The 21,176-nt window shown below is 41.5% G+C and overlaps 1 protein-coding gene across 1 annotated transcript in view; it reads left to right on the forward strand.

Annotated features, from left to right (window-relative positions):
* The first annotated feature begins 1,654 nt into the window (after positions 1-1,654).
* Positions 1,655-21,176, forward strand: part of VSIG10L2 (V-set and immunoglobulin domain containing 10 like 2) — a 124,569-nt gene continuing 105,047 nt past the window's right edge. The window contains exon 1 of the mRNA XM_029573276.1: positions 1,655-2,092. Coding sequence (XP_029429136.1) covers positions 2,005-2,092 — 88 coding nt within the window. The 5' untranslated portion in view covers positions 1,655-2,004. The remainder of the gene's footprint in view (positions 2,093-21,176) is intronic.

Genomic DNA, 21,176 nt, shown 5'->3' on the forward strand with positions numbered 1-21,176 from the left:
GATTGGTGCTTACAAACGGGGAAAATGTTTCCAATGTCATAGTGGGGATCACCAGTGATCACAGGGTGGTGTGGTTCAGTATTAGAGCACAGACAGTGGTGGTTAATTCAAAGGTGAGGGTCCTGGACTCCAAAAAAAAAAAAAAGTAACTATTAAATGGGGGAATACCTTAAGCAGGTATTAACCAAACGGGATAAGCTAGAGGAGGTAGATGATCAGTGGGCAAAACAAAAATGAGATATTGTAAGGGCCACAAACATTTTGTTAGAAAAGTAAGTAAAGGTAAGAGTAAAAAGAGGCCACTGCTTTTCCAAAAAAAGTAGCAGAAAAGATAAGGGGAAATGGTTAGCATTCATAATTACAAGAAAATACAGAAAGAAGACCTGGAAAAGTTGAGAGAAGCCGGGAAAGTCAACAGGAGAGTGAAAGTGCTGCCAATTTTTCCCTCTGCCAAAAGTTTAAGGGTCTAGATTGATTCTAAGTTAACTCTTCAGAATCATATCAAAACGGTTTGTCAGGGAAATTCACCTGAGGAGCCACACGGGACTGCAAGGCAGGACTCTGGACAGAACAAGGACCAATCTTCTGCCTAGCCATTCCCCTCCCTCACAGGTTGAGCCCTTGCATTCTGGTGGCCAGTAGGTCTTTGCGGTGATAGTAAATGGTAGAGAGTCAGTTCAGGCTGGAGCCAAACTAGACAAGGCAAGGCCAGAAACAGAGGGCTGGGTAGGCAAGGCTGGATAGACAAGCTTGGATGAGACAGGGCTAAAGGCAAGGCTTGGCACATAAGGCTGGGCAGGCAAGGCTTGGACAGATGAGACATGGCTTGGTAAACGGAGGCAAGGCAAGACTGGGTACTAGTCAGGACCTGGGATTAAAGAAAACACAGATTAAGCAGGGCAAGAGACATCATGAGAAGGCAAAGGTATACTGGCAAGGGTGGGTTACATAGGGCTGAGACTGTGGCAAGAGCAGTGAGGAGGAACTTAGCAAGGCTAGTGGTGAGGCTTACTGAGGGACTCTGCTGATGGGAAGGCATCATTGCAGGAAGTAGTGAGGTAAGATGAGGATGTGTAGCAGGTGAATTCCTAACAGTACCCCCCCCCTTTAAGACCCCCCTCCTCCTGGGTTCCATTTTGCACAGGGGCTATGGTCAGATAAACAAGACGAGCTTGGCTGGAGTGACACGGCTCAGCTGGAAACTGGACATCTGAAATAGCATTGGAAGTTGCCCTCTTCTGGGCACTTAGTAGCTGGAACAGCACCTTCTTATGGGTGGTCAGGGTGCCTGGGCAAGAGGACCGCTGACTGGGAGTGTCTGGAAAGCACAGGGTGACTGGAGCATAAGGCCACTGGATAAAGGATCCATGGATGACTGGTCCACCCGCACAGGGTGAGTGGAGAACTGAACCACTGGCATGGTAGACTGCAGCTCCTCCCAGAGTGGCATGGCTGGACTGAGCTCCTCCTGGAGCAGCATGGCTGTCATTGGATTTCCTTGAGGCTGGGTGTCAAGAATAACAATGCCTTCCTCTGAGCGCTGACCATCAGGAACAGTGCCCTCCTCCCATTGGTGCAGGGCTTGAGGGCTGGAGTCCCTCAAAGCTGGCAGAGGGCTGGGCAAGGCAGGCTCCCACTGGAACAGGACTGTGGCTGCAGGTTCTTCCTGGAAAGGCTCAGCTGGCATGGAATATACTTGCTGAGATAGATCCATAATTCAGGACTGTTCCTCCCGGAGTGGATCATTTGGACTGGAGTCCTCCAGAGGCTGAGATAGAGCTATGGCTGCTGAATCATGCTTCTCTTAAAGCAGAGTCTTGAACGGAGTTCTCCCTTTATACCCTAACAGCAACCTGGCATGGACTCTGTGGAACAGGAAGAGGTTTGGTCTCTGAAACGGCATGCAAAAGGAAAGTGCATGCTACCTTCTTGGCTGTCAGCTGTGATCTCGTTACTGAGCTTGAGAAGCAGAATTAATTAACTTGGCTTGACTCAGAGTTTCTAATGTTGGGGGAAAGAGCTGGATTAAGCAATGCTTTCACTTGCCCCAGGTTTTCCAAGCTGGAATCAGAAGAAAACTTTACTTTTCCAGGTAAGAAATGTAAACCACTTAAGCTATAGTTGCATTTTTTGGGTAATTAGAATTAACTTCAGAAACTGTTTTCAAAAGCTGTGCTAGGAGGTTTTTGAATAGCCTGCATCCTGGCAGTCTGCAGTGTTTTTGGTTTCAGGAGCTTATAAGCAGAGCACTTCTGTGAAATAGTAAGGAGAAGCAAACTGACATTTCATACAGGTATATGGATTGCTGCACTGGACTACTGAATATAACTAGTCTGTTTCTTTACAGCCTACTTTTCTATGACAGGATATGACAGTTGTAGGTATTACTATGTAATGTAGTAGCAGTGCATAGGGGTAATAAAGTTGTTTTGTTTTTTAATTTTGTTATTGGGATGTTTTTTCTCATGAACTTCTTTTCATCTATTTTGTTTTCTATAGTTTACAAAACAAAATAAGCTTTGAATAAAAAAACACCCTAACACATAAAAAAAAAAGAAATGGGGACTCCCGAGGCCACCCAAAAAACTGATAGGGCCAGGATCCTTCCCGGCCCATGCTTATCTGGTTCAGGGTGGAGCCACCGATGAGGCCTAGGCCGAAGCCTTGGCTTTGCATAGGCCTAGGCCATGGTAGGTTGCTGAAACCTCGGCCTGGGCCTATGCAAAGCTCAAGCTTCATGGCCTGGACCCAATGCCTCAGTCTAGGCCTAATGCTGGGACCTCGACCTCAGCCTATACCAAGGCCCAGGTCCAACGCCAGTGCCTAGTCCAGAGGCCAGTTTCCAATGCCAGGGCCTTGGCCTGGACCCAGTCCAGAGGTCAGAGCTGTAGCCAGGCAATTTGGCACCTATGGCCAAATGAAAAACGGCCCCTTCACCAATTACACAACACATGACACCCCGAGTTGGGAAACTCCGTTCAATGTTTGTACAGCAATGCCCATGTCCAGTGTAAGGGTATTAGGTGTCCTAGGAAAACCTTACAGCTTTGCACCCCCCACCCCATCACACCCTCCTCACACACAATTTAAAATTATGCATTTATAACAGATTTTATATGAAAAAGAACATTCAAAGCACAGTCTTCTGAGGTCAAAATATAATTTACAATATGTATATTATGTTTTCATGCACTGCTGAGGTGCCAACCAGAAAACCCTGCAAAAAAGCAAGAGATACTTGGAACCTATACGCTATTAGGCCTATTGTAATTTATCATGGGCATGACCCTCAGAAAGCCACTCAAACAGCAACAACATCACCTATGAAAGTTAATACTATAAAAATTACACCAGATCTAAAATAGAAATAAACCCTCTGTTAGGAAAACCAGAATAATCCAAGCTGCTATAGATCCCTGGCTCTAAAACCTGGCTCTTTCACCAAGCCTTCACTGAACCACCAGACAATCATTAGTTGTCCTTCACTCCAACCCAGTCTAGCATTTATACCCTCGAACAATGGACTCTGACACTTCCAGGTTAAAGCACCTTTTAACCTTTTAACCCGTACGCTCTACGGTAACACTCATTATTTATTTCCTGCCTTATCTTCTTTCCAGCTTGTCGCAAGCTTCCAAGTTCTCTTTCCCTGTTGATTGTAACTTTTTCGACCTTTTTCCTACCTACTGTTATCTTTCGTTTTTTACTTAAATTGTTACTCCAGTTTTACCCTTGTTAAATGTAAACCGATCCAATATGGTTACTTACTATGAAGGTCGGTATAAAAAAACTGTTAAATAAATAAATAAATCCCTACATAGAAACTACATACTAACAGAATAACTCACTTCATCACACATGCAAAACACAGAAAGACTCTCAAATACAGAATAAAGAGAGACCGTACAGTATAAATAGAAATTTACCAACAAAAACTGAACTGAAAACCGCAAGAAGCCAAATTCTGTATGTACTGCAACCATGAAAAAAAACAGAAACTTATGAAAATTGGAACACTGTTTACCTGGCATTAGGGAAGGGGCTTATTGCTGCTAATGAACAAAGTGCTTTACCGCTGGTACTACACTCCTGTCTGCTTACATTGTTTTTCTTTGATTCTTTCTAATAGATGTTGGAAGGGTTGTGGGGGTTTGGGATCCTTTTTTCGTTTGTGGTGGGAATGTCCTCTTATTCAAGACTTCCGGAAAGATGCTTCCAATTGGCTACAAGGGATTTTGGAACTCACCTTTACACTACTCCCACTACAAGCACTATTTAATGTACCCATGTCTGAGGAGGAGCTATTTCAGCAGAAATTGGTGATTCAAGTTGTTACAGGGGCACAGTGTGAGATAGCTAAATATTGGCGATCCTTGCAGGCTGCATCTGTGCGGGGCTTGTTACCTCGTATACATACCTAATATTGTATGAATAAGATTACGGCTTTCCAGCATAATACTATAGCCAAATTTAATAAAGTTTGGCTAGCTTATGCTCAGTGGTGGGCTACTGGCTTGACAGAGGAGGTTGTGGGGCCCGAAGTCCTTCCAACTGAGTCGGGACCTGAGGGCCTCTCTCCGTAATATTCCATTGTTTTATAGAGGTAGAAAATGGGAAAATATTCCATCATTTGAATGATTGCTTCCAGATAGTATCTTATTAGTGATTGATAATAATTGCTGTCTTTTTTTTTTGGGGGGGGGGGTGTGATAGGAATTGGGAGGGAATTTTTTAAAATATTATTTTGTTACATTCTGTAGACTGGAAATGCGCTGGGTAATAGCAGGTCCAGGTATACTGTACTGAGAATGTGTGTGGTTTTTTTTTTTATCGTATTACCTTTTGAATATGGACCGTGTTCACTCTATTGTTGTTCTACTTTAATAAAAAAATTGTTAAATTAAGAAAAACAAATAAACCCCAGAAACAGTACCATGCCTCATAAAACAAAATTAGTAAAACCATACCAATAAAATTAATAATTCTATTCATTAATTGTTTTGAATAGCATTCAATAATTACAAACTCATAAAAATCTTTCAAACAATAAAGTATTTCAAAAAGACACATCAAATAACACCCAACAATTAAAATAAGGATTTAAAAAAATTCCCTGTTAACCATACCTTGGAATTTTTGATTTCCAGATGCCCTGAAATTGTCATGGATTAGCCTTCAGAAAATAACTGAGTAGTTGTGCACACACATGCTCCCTCTCATACACACACATGCTTTCTTTCACTCCCCCACATACATACACACGTGTTCTATCTCACTCTGCCACGCACAAGCTCTCTCACTGTCCCACATGCATGCTCTCTCACTTTCCCACACAAAAGCACACATACTCTCTCTCACTCACTTCCTCCTTGACTTAGCAGGCAGCAGCAGTCTCCTTCTTCAGCCTCTGTGGCCAAGGGAATGACTTCCGGCTATGGGGCATTGGATTAATTCCAGCAGGACACGTTCCTCCTCCTCTGAAGCAGAGTGGCCCTGCTGAAATCGACGGCGTAGTAAGTACTGCCTTAGTAAGTGGAAAAACAGGACAGCCCCGCCAGAATCAGCAGCGTTGCCAGCGGAGCCGTGTTGTTTTTCCACTTACTAAGGCCGTGCTGACCACACTGTTGATTTCAATGGGGTCACGCTGCTTTTTCTTTGGACACACTAGCTGCACTGCTCTCCTTGGTGCCTTTTGGTAGTGACAGCTATGGCCGTGGCCATATTGGCCATAGGCATGCTACGGCTCTGCTGGAGGTTGGGTCACAACCAACCTCCTAGAAGCTGGGATTTGATGCTGGGGCCTCAGGTCCAATGCCAGGGCTCAGCCCAGAGGCTGGGTCCTGATACCAGGGCCTCAGCCTGGACCCAGACCCAGAGGTCGAAGCCCAGGTCTAAGTGTGTCATTCTCTTCTGTCGTCTTCTTTAAAATGACAGCGTCTGCTGGGGATGCATTGGAGTTAATTAACTCCAGAGCCTCCCTCTTCAGCAGAGGTTGCCATTTTGGAGTATGGCACTTTATTTAAACTGCGCAAAATATAGTGTGGTTTCAGCAGACGTTACACATGCAGTCAATATATGTGATAAAAGTGTAACCACAAACTTCAAGGGAGGAGCCAGATTTAAATAACTCCCACATGTCCCTAGTGGATGTCATCATTTTAAAGAAGAAGACTAAAGAAGACAGAAGAGGATAACAGAATAGGCCTGGGCCTAGGCAGAGGCCCAGACATTGAGACTCGGCCTCCAGACCAAGTCTGAGCATCAGGCCTGGGTCTGGACTGAAGCTCCGCATCAAGACCTGGCCTCTGGCATCAGGGCCTGGGCCCAGTCCTTGGTCTAGGCCCAGGCATTGGTACCCGGCCTCCGGGGTGGGCCTCGGTGTCGGGCCTGTGTTCGGGCCAAGGCACCAGCATTGGGACCCAGCCTCCAGACCAGGTCCTAGCATCAGGCCTGGGACTAGGTCATGGCCTAGGCTGAAGCCCAGGCATCAGGACCTGGCATCTAGACTGGGCTCTAGCATTGAGCCTGTACCTGGGCCATGATGTTGGATCCCCGAAGGAGCAGGTAAGTGGGGACAATTTTGGGGGGCCTAGGCTGAGACCACGATGTCACATTCAGGCCTAGACCATGGCTCCTGCATTGAGCCACAGCCTACATCTAGGCGAGGCCCTGGTCTCAGGACTGGGCCTAGGCCAGACGGATCACTTTTTGTTTTCAAAAATATTTCATTTTATTTTGAATCATTTTGTTTTGAGATTGAAATTAAACTAAATAGGAAATAACAATGACATTTCCTATTTTTTTTTCATTTAAATTTTATTAAAAAGTTTCAGCACATGGGCAAATAATAAACCATCTTTCATGAAAAAGAAAGAAAAACATATGCTTGTGTTAACAACCCCTCTGTACCAAAGGACAAGTTAAATAATGCAAACCCTAAATCCCAAGTGTAACCAGAATTATACAAGTTACTTTTCCTTGAAAACCCTCCCACCCCAGGAATACCATTTTGAGGCTTGTTCTAACACCATATTGTATAGAAAATCTCACAGTGGCCTTCTAGTAATGCAGTGTAATAGAAAAACTACAGACTCCTATCAAACTTAAATGAAAAGAAATTAAATAGAAATAACCCAATATGGAGACACTTGCCTGATATCCTAACCCAAAAGATACTATTAAAAGTTACCATTAATCACATGAAAAAGAATAGTTGACCAATGGAATAGATGACCCATCTACCCACTGGCCTTTTTATTAATTTTTAACCATTCAATATAGGGCATCCAGATCTTTTCAAATCTGGACAAAGAACCAGTCCTAATCGCTGTTAATTTTCCCATAAAATACACTTTGTAAATTCTTCTCTGTATTGCTATTAAACAGGGAACCTCTGTTAAAAGCCATTTATTAACTATCTTACCGTTAACAGCTAGCAATATGTCTGTTAAAAGTTTATACTCTATTTCAGTGAGAGACTGATTTGGAAACCCCAGCAAAAACAATTTTAGATCCTTTACCACAGACCTCCCTGTAAGTGACTTAAAAAATAATATAATGTTAGCCCACAATGTCTGCATTTCAGGACAATCCCACCATAAATGAAAGAATGTGCCACTATCGCCACAACTCCACCAACACTCCTCCTTGATGGCTGGAAACGTTCTATGCAGCTTAACAGGGGTCAGATACCATCTAACAAATATTTTATAACCAATTTTCATTAATGCAGCAGAAATAGAGTACTTTTTGACAGCTAAAAAACACTGATCCCTCCTTGCTTCTTCTAATGGCCCCCCCAAATCTCGTTCCATGCCCTAATATGAGCTGGTTTATTCTTCAAATCAGCATTTAAAACCCCATACATTTTTTAAATGAGTCTATTAAGTTTGTCAGATTGGTCACAGAAACCCTCAGTGTCTTCCCTTTCTTGAGATCAGAAACAACCCTCCTGTAGTTCACAAAATGTAATAACTGAACCAAAGCAAATATGTCCCTACTCTCCAGAGAATATTTTTCCTGAATATCTATGAGACATTAAACCCATTCCTCCCCAGAATTGCTCTAGTCTAGTTATCCTTAAAGTCATCCATCGAGAGCAGGAGGCCAGATTATTACCCGGTGGGAACTCGTTTAGAAATAGAAAGAATGATAATAAAAATCCCACTCCCTCACTTAAATGGGTCTCAACGTTCTCCAGATCTCTAAAGTTATGCGAGAATAGGTTGAAAGAGCATTCATCTGTACCAATCCTTCCTTCCAAACTCTCATTTCAAAGGTATATTTCCCTGCCCATCTATGCTGTATCTCCACCCAAGGTTTAATATCCCTTAATCTATGCCAATCAATGATTGCTTGTAGTTGGGAGACTGCAAAATACTACTCTAGATTGGGAACAACCAAGCATACCCTTCGCCACCCTCGGAGGCCTATGCTTCCAAATGAAACTAAAAATCTTTTTCTGCCACATCTTCAGCAAGTGATCAGGCACCAAGATTGGGAGGGTCTAAAAAAACTAGCAAAATCTAAGCAACACATTTATTTTCACAGAGGAAATCCGGCTCAGCCATGAGAGGTCCAGTTGATCCCATTTATCCATGTCACTAAAGACATTCTTAACCAGATTATCATAATTCAAGTGAAATAACTGATCTCCTTCTGGACCAATTCGCACCCCAAGATATTTCACCAATTCTTTGGCAACTCTAAATGAGAAGTGTGGCCTCAAGGTTTGAATACAGTCTAGAGTGGTAGATATATTCAAGATCTCTGACTTATCTTCATTCACCTTAAACATGGAAACCAACCCAAAACCCCACATTTCTCCCAATAACATCCCCAAGGACTCCTTCAGTGACTCCAAAGTGATCAAAATATTGTCCATAAATAGTCATCTTATAATTGCCACCCCCAAGCTATATTCCCCTGATTTTTCCCCTCTCTACATATCTTTCAGCAAAGGGCTCAAGTGATAAGGTGAAGAGCATGTGCGACAGCAGGCAGCCCTGACGGGTTCCCCTTCTAACTTCAAAAGAGTCAGTATAGCTCCTGTTTTATCCTAATACATGTCCTATCTACCAATGTTTTATCAATTTAAAAATAATCCAGTCTAGAATAGGACAGGTTAGCCATTCACCACTCTCTGCTATCTAGAAGGCGTCATCCTCACTCTCACAGGTCTAGTATCACATTGACAAGATGTTGCTTTTAAAATGTTCATCCCTGCAGCCTTCTTGAGCTCCACCACTTCGGGCACTGTGTAGACCTTGGAGGTGACCCCCTCGATAGTGAAGGTGAGTACAAATGGGAAAAGCCAGCGAGAGCACAGATTATGGTTGCGCAACTCTGAAAGAATTTCCTTAAATTCTCTCCTCTTACGTATAGTGGTTGATGAGAGATCCTGGAAGACCTCCACTTTATGACCCCTCCAAATGATGGGTCCATGTTGTCGTGCTGCCATTAACACCTTTTCCTTTATAGGAAATTCATGAAAACAGGCTATGGTGTCTCTGGGCAAGTTGCCTCAGGGAGCCCTCAAAGCCCGATGAGCTCTTTCCAACTGCAACTTACATAAAACAGTCTCTTGATATTCTTAGCCAAAAACAACATACAAATAGTGTCTACCACTTAAAAGCAGTCTCCAAAGTCCAACCTCTCAGAGACCCCCGAAATCTTAGACTGGCTCGCCTCATGCGGTTCTCTAGATCTTCAACCTGATCATGAATCTCTCACTGTGTGACAGCCATTTTGTCGATTGCCTCTTGAAACTGCATCGTCTCTGCAGCAGTATCATCTAGCCTCATCTCGACCTCTTCGACTCATTTCCCCAGCTCAAGCAGATCGCTTTTTATCTCAGTCACAGAATGAACAATTTCCTCCTTGATCACTAGCATATTTGTTTTTATTTATTTATTTAAAATTGTTTACTGTATTTTCAATAAAAAATTTGTCAATATGGTTCACATCAGAGCACATACATAATATAAGCATATAATAAAGGCACCTTATGAACAAATAAAAACATGAGTAAAAAAATATAAAAACTCAGACATCATTAATAAAAACATATTTTAACAATGTAAAACTAGTCAAATCGGAACAGAGTAAAATAAATAATAAATAAGATTGAAAAAGTTGCGAATAGGGGCTTAATTAAGTGTTTTCTGGTATGTAGGAGTTAAATGCTATTTGAAAAAGATAGGTTTTTAGAATTTTTTTTTTTAATTCTTTGGCATTCGAAATTTGTCTTAGGGAGTTTGGTAAATTATTCCAGATTGTCGAAACTGCAACAGAAAAAGCTCTTTTCCTGTGATATCTAACCTAGTTAAGATGGATAGATGCTGAGAGGGAGCCTTACCTGCATCAGCCATTGCCATTCCAAGCTCAACCTCTGGCACCTCAAGGTCAGCAATTGCCTCGCGTTCTGGGCCCTCTGCCACACGCCATCACATCAACGTAAGAAAACTGCTTTAAATCAGTTTTCTTTATCTGGGATGCTGTCGTTGTGATCAGTAGGCTCTTTTTTTCTCTCCTAAAATGCTGAAGGTATGTAGAACAGATCACTATAATTTAAGGATGATTGCAGATTCATTCGGGAGCTAACAGCTCAAGCAGCCATAGCCCACAGTGACATCACTTCCTCCCTGTTATTTCCTATTTTGTTTCTCCCAAATGCACGTCTTTATGATGTAGTAGGATTTTAGAATCTTGTGGAGAAGTAACATCTATCTAGTGTAAAAGAGTAAAAAAAATATATATTGTGCGTGTGATGTGTTACAAAAACAAACATAAAAATTGGTTTCTTTTTGGAATGTTTCTTATTCCTGGCCAGAATGAGAGATTTGACTTGTATGATTTTTTTTCTTGTTAGACATATCAGAGGAAAGACTTCCCTTACAAGTAGAAGATAGATACTGAACATCTAGGGCTGATGAAATTCTGTGTTTCCTCCTTGGTGGACATATGTCTTCACTGTATGGTTTGGTGTGTTATCATTGATATGGGACATTATTCACTTTACTTTCTTTCCCGGAATTGTGAGAGAGTTTTCCATAATAGGAATCATGAGAGAGTAAATCCATACCTATGAAGTTCTATTTCAGTTGTATAACATTGGATTTTCAAGAAGACTCCTCACCTGTAAAAATGTTGCTAGCAATAATTTTTTATTGGTTTGACAGTTTCTTGGTTTTTATTTTAAATCTTACTATCTTTATTGTAAGATTTGAGGATAATTATACAGAATGGCAATTTCTACCCTTAAGAGAAACATGGAGGTAACCTGAACGGTTTGGAAGATGTTACTAAGAGGAGCTTGCTGTGCAGATTGGATGGACCATTTGGTCCTTTTCTGCCACTATGTTACTATGATATGCCACCTTTCTGGTGGCAGAAGTACCAGTTCTGCGCTGCTGTACCATTTATCATTTGATTTGGTGTCCCTTTTGGGAAGTGGAGGCATAGTACAAGAGATCTTGAGGCATGCATTTCGCACCAGGTCGCTGCATGCCAATGATGATAAATCCTCACCATATAGACAATTGAAGGGTTGTCCAACTGTGTGGTAATTCTAAGCAAAACGGTCTTGAATGGTTTCCATAAATGTTATATGTACCCTTACCTGTATTGCTTGTATTTTACTTTGTGTTTTCTTTATTTGGGTAGAGAACCCTACTTTCATTTACCTTAATTCTGTGCTGGACGCAGAATCCATTGAAGGACTGCAGCCTGAAGTGGGAGGATCTGAATGTAGTACCATTCTTATGGGAATGGATTTTCTTTTTGCTCTTATTATATGATTTGATAATTGTAGTTTTGTATTAGTATAGTTTATTTATTGTAAAGTAAATTTGTGATTACTGTCCCAAATTTTAAAAAATGGGGGAAGAGTGTAGAGACATCCTGGTTCTCTACAGTTCTTATGGGATATCTAACCATGCTCTGAAAGACATTTACATTAAACTGCCTATCCCAAACTTATAAACAACGGGGAGGGAAGTTAACATTTACCCTACATCATGGGAAAGGGAAGAATAAGAACCAAAAAGACATGAGAAAATTGGCTTTAACATCTTAAAGATTGCAAGGATTGCAAGAAGTCACAAATTTAGGGCCCTATTTACTAATCATTTTTCCCATAGACATAAAAAGGAAGAAAACCGTTAGTAAATAGGCCCCTTAGTAAAATATGATTGTGTACCATCAGTACCAAGGAACAAATTAAGCTGTAAAGAGAACTTCATCTACTACATAACATTTCAGTACAGATAGTGTTGGAAATCATCACTGTTTCCATCGAAATTCTTGCTACCATTTGAATACTCATGAGTGTTGTGATTATCAGTGCTGTTTATACTTGACTTTAAATTGAGATATGGCTGAAAGCAATGTACAGGGCCTAGAAAAGAATTCTTCCCACTGCTCAGGGAGTCATGGAAACAGATAATTGAACCTCCAGGAAAGTACACTAGTAATAACTTTGGGACCTCTTTCTGGAAATATCACCCCAGGGGTATATTATCTATTCCGTTCTTGGCCAAATTTATTGAAGCTGCTGTCCTAAAGGAACTTCAAGATTTTTTTAGATCAACATAGCATTCTGGACTAATTCCAATGTGGGCTCAGACAGAAGCACAGTACTGAACGTTTACTCAATGTCATCTATCAAGGGTTCGATAGTGTCTTGAACTTCATCATAGCCCTTTTAGATCTATCTGCCACCTTCGATGCTCTCAATCATAAGATTCTCTTCTCTCACCTAAATCCAAATTGGGATTGATAGTATACTATTGTCTAGAATGGTTCTGCTCATTTCTTTCATATAGAACACAGGTTAGATGTAGTCTACATACTTCATCTTGGTACCATGGGTCATCCCTGTCTGCTATGTTTAATATTTATCTGAGGCCACTGTGTAAACTGTTCTGAGGCCTGGGTATGCACTGTCATCTCTACTCAGATGACATATAGTTTGTTATTGTTTTTTTTCCCATCGCTGCTAATACCAACACCACATTTGGATTAATTTCTATTTATCTGAATACAATTAAAAGCAGATTGACAAGTAACAGCCTATTGCTGAACTTATTCAAAACTGAGATTGTTTATTTGAGTAGGCTCCCAGAAAAGCAATTTCCATCAACTTTTGTTTTTCAGAGTCACAGAGTCCTTATTGTTAAGCAGGCAAGAAACTTAGGAGTAATAATTGAGTCTGATCTCTCCTTTAAAGCTCATGCTAAAATGACTGTGAAAAAATCTTGTTATGAATTGCTCATGTTGTGCACATTAAAAACTTATCTCGAGCCTTCTGACTTTTGATCTGTGATACAGGCATTAGTAATATTTGGCATTGATTACTGTAATTCAATATACTTGGGCCTGCCTCATTACATTTTAAAGGCCTTTCAAAAAATTAAGAATTTGGCTGCTAGACTTTTGACTGGGACTACAAAATTTGACCCACTCTGTATCACCTTCTTGCTAAAAATGTATTGCCCATCTAGAAATTTAAGATCAGAAAGTCAGTCTTCTTGATGTTCCTAATCATCAGATTATTAGGCTTGTAGATTCGAAGGAGAGGCTTTTTGTGGCGACAGGCCAGTATTGTGGAAAGCGCTCCCTAATATGTTATGTAAAGAGGTTTTCCATAAAACTTTAAAGAAGCATTTAAAGACTCATTCATTTAGGGAAGTGTTTTATTTTGTTTAATAGACTGTCTAATGTTAACCTTTGCCATTAAAGAAATCACAATCTATCTACTTATGTTGTTTTGTACATGTATTGTTAGAAGTTACTGCTGGATTATGCCTGCAATTGTTAAAGTTGCTGTTGGACCTTGTTTGTAAATCAGTTTTGTTTTTGTCTAGTGCGAATGGTTTTTAAGAATGGTTTTCTTGGAAGCCGCTTAGGACCTAGGATAGTGCATCCTAAAAATGTTTAAAATAAAGACATTCTGAAGGACAAAACTACAGGCCATTTGGATAAATATAAATAGATTAATGGGGCAGAGCCATTATGGATTTAGCAAACAGAAGTCTTAAAAATATAAGAACATGCCATACTGGGTCGGACCAAGGGTCCATCAAGCCCAGCATCCTGTTTCCAACAATGGCCAATCCAGGCCACAAGTACCTGGCAAGTACCCAAAAACTAAGTCTATCCCATGCTACTAATGCCAGTAATAGCAGTGGCTATTCTCTAAGTCAACTTGATTAATAACAGGTAATGGACTTCTCCTCCAAGAACTTATCCAAACCTTTTTTAAACCCATCTACACTAACTGCCCTAACCACATTCTTTGACAACAAATTCCACAGCTTAATTGTGCATTGAGTGAAAAAGAATTTTCTCCAATTAGTTTTAAATGTGCTACTTGTCTTACTATTCTGCTGATATTTTTTTTTTGAAGGGATAAATAAACATGTGGACACAGTTCAGTCGGTTGATATAATGTATCTAGATTTTCAAAAGGCAGGTGACAAAGTTCCTCATGAAAAGCTCATCATCAGGAAATTAAAAAATCATGGGATAGGGGGCAATATCCTATTGTGGATTGGTGGCTGGTTAAAAGATAGGAAACAGAGTAACCCTGGTCATTTTTCTCAATGGAGAAAGGAAAATAGTGGAGTGTCCCAGGGATCTGCACTAAGACCGGTGGTTTTTAAATATATTTATAAATGATCTGGAAAAAGGAGTGATGCGTGAGGTTATCAGATTTGCAAATTACACAAAATTGTTCAAAGTAGTTAAACTGATTATGAGGATTTGCAAGAAGATATTGCAAAACTAGGGGATTAGGTATCTAGGTGGCAGATGAAATTGAATGTGGACAAGTGCAAAGTGAAGCATACAGGGAAGAATAATCCAAAACATAGTGTAATGCTGGGTTCTGTACTAGGCATTATCACGCAGGAAAAGGATTTTGGAGTCACAGTGGAAAATACTTTGAAATTCTTAGCTCAGTGTGCAGTGGCATAAAAATAGCAAATAGAATGTTAGATATTATAAGGAAAGGAACCGAAAATAAAATGGAAGATATCATAATGCCTCTGTATCAATCCATGGTGCAACCATGCCTTGAATATTGTGTGTAGTTCTGGTCACCCTAGCTCAAAAAAGATATAGCAGAACTTGAAAAGGTACAGAGAAGGGTGATGGAAAGTCTCCTCAATGAGGAAACTTTAAACTGCTCTTCAGCCTGGAGAAGCAATGACTGAGAGGAGACATGTTTGAGGTCTATAAAACCATGAGTGGAGTGGGTAAATAGGGAACAGTTATCTACCCTCAGACTAGGGGACATTCTATGAGGGTAATGGGTAACACTTTTAAAACAAATTGGAAAAAGTATTTTTCACTCAGTATACAACTGGACAAGTTCCTGGACATGAAATCCACAAGCCACTATTACCCATGTAGAGTTGGGAAAGCCATCACGTATCCCAGTGATAAGCAAGAAGGATTGGACCCACTCTTTGGGATTCTGCCGGGTACTTGTTATCTGGATTGGCCACTGGAGACAGGATACTGGGCTTGATGGACCTTTGGTCTGACCCAGTAAAGCATTTCTTATATTCTTAAAAATTATTAGATGGATGAGAGTGGGGATCACATGTCTCTTCACTGCTGAACAGCATAACAACCCCTGCTCCAAAAAAGCCTTGCGCGCACCAAGCCCTAGGGGAGGCCCGATGGCTTTCCCCGTTCCCTCTGAGGCCGCTCCGAAACTTTCCTTTCGCTCCCTCCCCTCAGCCCCCTACCTTTATTGCAGGAGTTACGCCTGCCGGCCAGCTGCCAGCATGCCAACCCCTGGCACAGACGCTATGCCAGAGGACTCGGGACTGCCCCCGGCCCCGCTCCTGGACTGCCTCTTTTTCAAAGCCCCTGGACATACGCACGTCCCGGGGCTTGCGCGCGCCGCCGAGCCTATGCAAAATGGGCTCGGTGCGCGCAGGGGTAGGTTTTAAAGGGTTACGCGCGTAACCCTTTGAAAATCTACCCCAAAGTGTTTAGCAGTGGAAGGTTTTGTTTGCTGTTACTGAGGTGTGTATGTGTTTGGAAGAGGGGGATAATTGAGTGAATGTGCATGTGTGTGTGTGAGTCTGGAAGTGAATGAGAGAAATGAGTGAGTGTGTTGGTGAGAGAATGAGCATATATGTGTGTGATACAGAATATGAGTGAACAAGTGAGTGGGTTAGTGTTTTTGTATATGTGTGTGTGTGTATGTGAGAAAGTTTGTATTTATGCTACTGGTGCACATGCTCGTAGGGCACCCACTAATCTGCTACAATCTCAGGGTGACTGGAAATCAAAAGTTCCTATATATGGCTGTTCTGTTGGTGGGGAGAGAGGGGCATTGGGACTGCAGAACTGACTCTTGTTCGCTGTTCCTGATCCTACTGTGTGTTCCTAAGTTCCTGTGTCTCGTTCCTGGTTCTGTTTGACAGTCTGGTTCATCTTGAGTTCTTCTTGTCGTGGTCAGTCTTCCCTTGTCCATCTTCAGCATCCTTCCTGCTCCTGTGGTCCTCCGTCCTCTTCGTTCTCTGTTTCCTTGGATCGGACTTCTGGCTTTGATCTCTGAACAGCTCTGACTCTGACTTGGATTGGACTTCTATCTTGACCCTTGGATTGGATCTTGATACTGCTTGACTTGCGGCTGCCACTGAGCACTGCCTTCCTCCCTTCTCTGATTGAACTTCGCCTGCCTCAACCTCTGCCTGAACTTTGCCTATCTCTGACCACAGCCTGAATCTGACCTTGTCTGACTGCTGCTTGTCTTGATTTCACTTCTTTCTCTGTGCTGGTCTGCACATCGTGACAGATCTTCATCGTGACAGATCTTCATCTTCATAGAGGCCTGCACCTAAGACCAGCCGGCCCTGGCACCCGAGGGCTCAACCTAAAGGGAACATGGACTGGTATTGGCAAAGCTCCAGTAGGGCCTCTGCTCCAGCCAGCTCTACCTGCTGATGGTAGGGACCTGCAGGGCTCCTCCCTGAAGGTTGCACCAACTTCATCTCGGCCCAGGGGTCTACATCCGCAACAAATGCCTAGATCCTTTTCCTGAATGATGACTCCTAAGGTGGACCCTTGCATTGCATAGCTATAATTTGGATTACTCTTCCTTAAGTGCATCATTTTGCACTTGTCCACATTAACTTTCATTTTCCATTTGCATGCTCAGTCTCCCAGTTTTGCAAAGTCCTCTTACAATTTCTCACAATCCTCTTGTGATCTAACAATTTTGAATAATTTTATTTCATCAGTAAATGGGATCACCTCACATATTCCCATTTCCAGGTCATTTATACTATAAATATATTAAAAAGCAATGGTTCCAGAATGGATCCCTGGGGCACTCCACTATTCACCTTTCTCCATTGGGAAAATCTACCATTTAGATCTACTCTTTTTTTTTTTCCTTTTAATCAGATCCCAATCCACAATAGGACACTGCCCCCTTAGTAGTGTGCTGTTATGTAATTTCTGTCTTCTCTTCCAAATCAGCTAATTGGACCTCACATTTACCCACTGCCACTTGTAAAGTTGAATATTGTGCTGCCATTTTCTCCAAATCAGACATAATATCATGGGTAGTACTGAAATATTGTTCTATCAGCTCCTGTATACTTTGTAATTCTGCTAAAACAGCATTCTCATCAGGAAGATTTTTACCTGATTATTCAGGCATTAGAGGATCGTGTTTAACGTGTTTTATTCCTGATGCATTATTAAAATTCAAATCTGCCTTATCGACCTTTCCAGACATATTAAAGGATAAATAGTCACAAATTCATTACAAAAATATATATATTCCAGGAGGTAACTTAGACTAAACTTGGAGTGAGTTATGAGGCGAAAGAGAAGCATCCATCTTGTGTCAGCACTTGCACGCGCCCCCCCCCCCCCCCTTGAGTTTAAATTTCTAAGAAAGTAGGGATGTAAAGGGATGAAAGTACTTTTAGTTTATTGATTTACTTTATATTTCTGTCAACCCTCAAAACACTACAATTAATCTACTTAAACTGTAACTACTTAGTTTCCCACCTTATTGACTCTTGTTTGAAGTAAATTCCTTCTGTTTAAAATCTGTATTACATTTATAGTAAGGAGCTTTGAGGTACATGCGCCTAGTGGTGCATGTTTCCAGTCCTCTTCTGTTGCAAAGGGTGAGGGGGCTTCTGGAAACTGGGGTTGTAGGCCCTGAAGTTTGGATCCCTCGTGATGACCTTCAGAGTCCTCTCCTATGGACTGATGGGTAATGTATGCAGATGAGCCTTCTGGTCCTCTTCTGCTGCAAGGGGTGTTTAGCTTCTTGAAGCTGGGGGCTGTGAAGCCTGAAGTTTGGTTCCCTTGAGGTGACCTTCGGAATCCTCTCCTGGGGCTGCTGGGTAATGTTTGCAGATGAACTTTCCGGTCCTCTACTGCTGCAAAGGGCGCAAGGCCTCTGGAAGATGAAGCTGTGGAGCCTGGAGACTGGAGCCCTCATGGTGACCTCTGGACTCCTCTCCCAGAGGTTGCTGGTTAATATATGCAGATGAACCTTCCAGTTGTCTTCTGCTGCTAAGATATCAGCAAAAAAAACAAAACAGCTCCTCAGGAAAGTAGTTAAAGGTTGTCTGTCCTGCAGTATAAGAGAAGTTTTTCCTTAGCATTCGCCTCATAATTCGGTACATCTGAGGTTAGTAAACCGCATTAATTAAAAGCAGAATAAGAAGCTTGTGTGGGCTGGATTGGAAAGCTGGCTGAAAAACAAAGGAGCAGTAAAGTGCTGATTTTAATAAAGACACTGAATTAATTTCCTGCTCCCTAAACTTTACTGCAATGATAATAATGAAACAAAAAAAAAATGTCAAAGATTTGCTTAAGAAATAAGTCATAGCCTAGATGAGGTTACCGGCAGAAATGGGCTTCATCTGTTGTCAAAGGCGATGCAATGACAGTTTCAGAATGAGAGCATTTAAAGAGGCAGTGCCATGCACTCATTCATGTTTGACTGAATTTGAATCTTCCACTTCCCCTAAGCCTTCCCATTACAATGAACCCCCGATAGTCTCTTTCACACCTGGGGCTCTTGGATTGAACAGAGAGAATTAAACAGATATCATTTATGGGGATCCAGTTGAAACTTGGGCCCTCAGTGAATCCTTCAGATTCTCTGCACCTGTAGCCACATCCCCTCCTCCTGTATTGTGGAATGGGAAAACCTGTATTGGCTGGAAGAGAAAGCTAGGAATGCCACGACTGCCATAGACAGAAATAGAGAAAAAAGCCTAGATAGCCTTCATCACGAGTAAGACTGACCCATAAGAAAATAACATTCTATACATTAAATAGAATATTATTACAAAGATAAAAAATAAAATAAAAAAACAAATACTGAAAAACTGTTTTGGAATAGGATATAGAGGAGTAAAGTGTCAAAATTCTTGGAGGATCAATAGCAAAAGATCATTATCCAGACCAAACAGCAAGGAGTTAATATTCCTCCGGCTGTGTCACCTGACCCTACGTGGGAAATGGTATAACTGCACAGATTTCCTAGATCAGTGTTTCTCATGGTAGCATTTCTGCTGGTCCACAGAGTGGCAGTCATTGCAGGAGGCTGCAGGCTCACAGATATCAGCTCCCACCTTGTCACCCACAGCCACGAGTAGGACGTTCTCTACTGCCCTAAACCTCCAGGTCAAAATGTCATGGTAGCAGCTTCACTCCTGGTACCACGGCACTGCTTCCGGTTACAGGGACAGACCGCTGGCACTGAACAAATGATCAGCAGACTAAACATGAGCATCAGGCTCAGCTGAACCCCATTCTGCCCTGGCTCTATAAATAAAATAAATTCTAATGGGTTGCTGGCTATGCAACCACAAAGGCTATTACACAGCACCAGGCCCCTTCATGGGTAACGTCTATCCACACTGCCACCAATGTATCTTTAGTTTTTCTCATTGAAGAAAAAGAGATTCTTGATCCCCATCAATTTGGATTTTGCAAATCCTTAAGTTCTAAACTCTTGTTGACTTCTCTGCTGGACACTCTAAGAAGAGGCCTTGACGCAGGAAACAGTTATATCCTTGTTTCTTTGGATATTTCCTCTGCATTTGACACAGTCGACCACAAGATTTTACTTTTTAGACTCAAGCAATGTGGCCTTTCAAACACCGTTCTTTCATAGTTTGAATCCTTCTTGTCTAATCTTACCCAATTAATCAAAATTGAGTCAGAAAGCTTAGTCTGGTCTGATTTAAAGCTGGGAGTACCACAAGGCTCAGACCTATCTTTGGTACTTTTTAATATCTACATTGCCCCAATATGCAACATTCAGACAGGACTTTGTGATGGTTATAAAATCTATGCAGATGATATACAGTTTTGTTGGTAAACAGTCTTCTTGGTCACCTACAATTGAAACATTGAAAAGCTGCTTGACTACAATTAAAAAATGTTGATTTTTTTTTTAATAAGCCTGCTCTAAACATGTCAAAGATTGAATTCTTGCTGGTCCAAAAATCAGCTACTAAAACTAAATATACTTCCATTACATCTTTCAGCTCTCTTACTTACCCTTTCTTTCCATTATACTCTCTTTGCCTGATCTGTGGCCCCTCACGGGTCTTCCCCCGTGGGTGTGGTCAGCTGCCACAGTGTCCAAGGGTCCACCCAAACCTCACAGTTTACAACATTTAGTGAGCACTCATATCTCATTGATTTAACTTTTCCATTAACCTCTAGCTTTAGACTTGAGTATCTGGATTGATTCTTATCTAAGTTTTCAATATCATATCAAATCCATAATAAGATCATTCTTTTTTAAGCTGAGAATTTTTGAATGGTTTAAAATCTGTTTTGGATCTAGCTGATTTCTGTACAGTCGTCCAAGCTTCTATATTGTCACTAATTAATTACTGTAACACTACTTATCTGGGTTTTACCTACTCAGGCCTTGAAGCCCATTCAGTTGCTCATGAACTCTGCTGCCCATCTTATAACAGGAAAAAAAAGCGAAGGGATCACATTACACCTGTGCTAATGGATTTGTCTTGGCTCCCTGTAGCCCAATGTGTTCAATAATAGAGTGGTCATAATTGGTTTTAAATTGATTAGCTCTGACAAGCTTCCTTTGGCGAATAGTCTGATACCTCAGTACTGCCCAACTCGTCCTTTGATTTTGCAACAGC

The sequence above is a fragment of the Rhinatrema bivittatum genome, chromosome 12 (genome assembly GCF_901001135.1).
Source record: "Rhinatrema bivittatum chromosome 12, aRhiBiv1.1, whole genome shotgun sequence".
NCBI lineage: Eukaryota > Metazoa > Chordata > Amphibia > Gymnophiona > Rhinatrematidae > Rhinatrema > Rhinatrema bivittatum.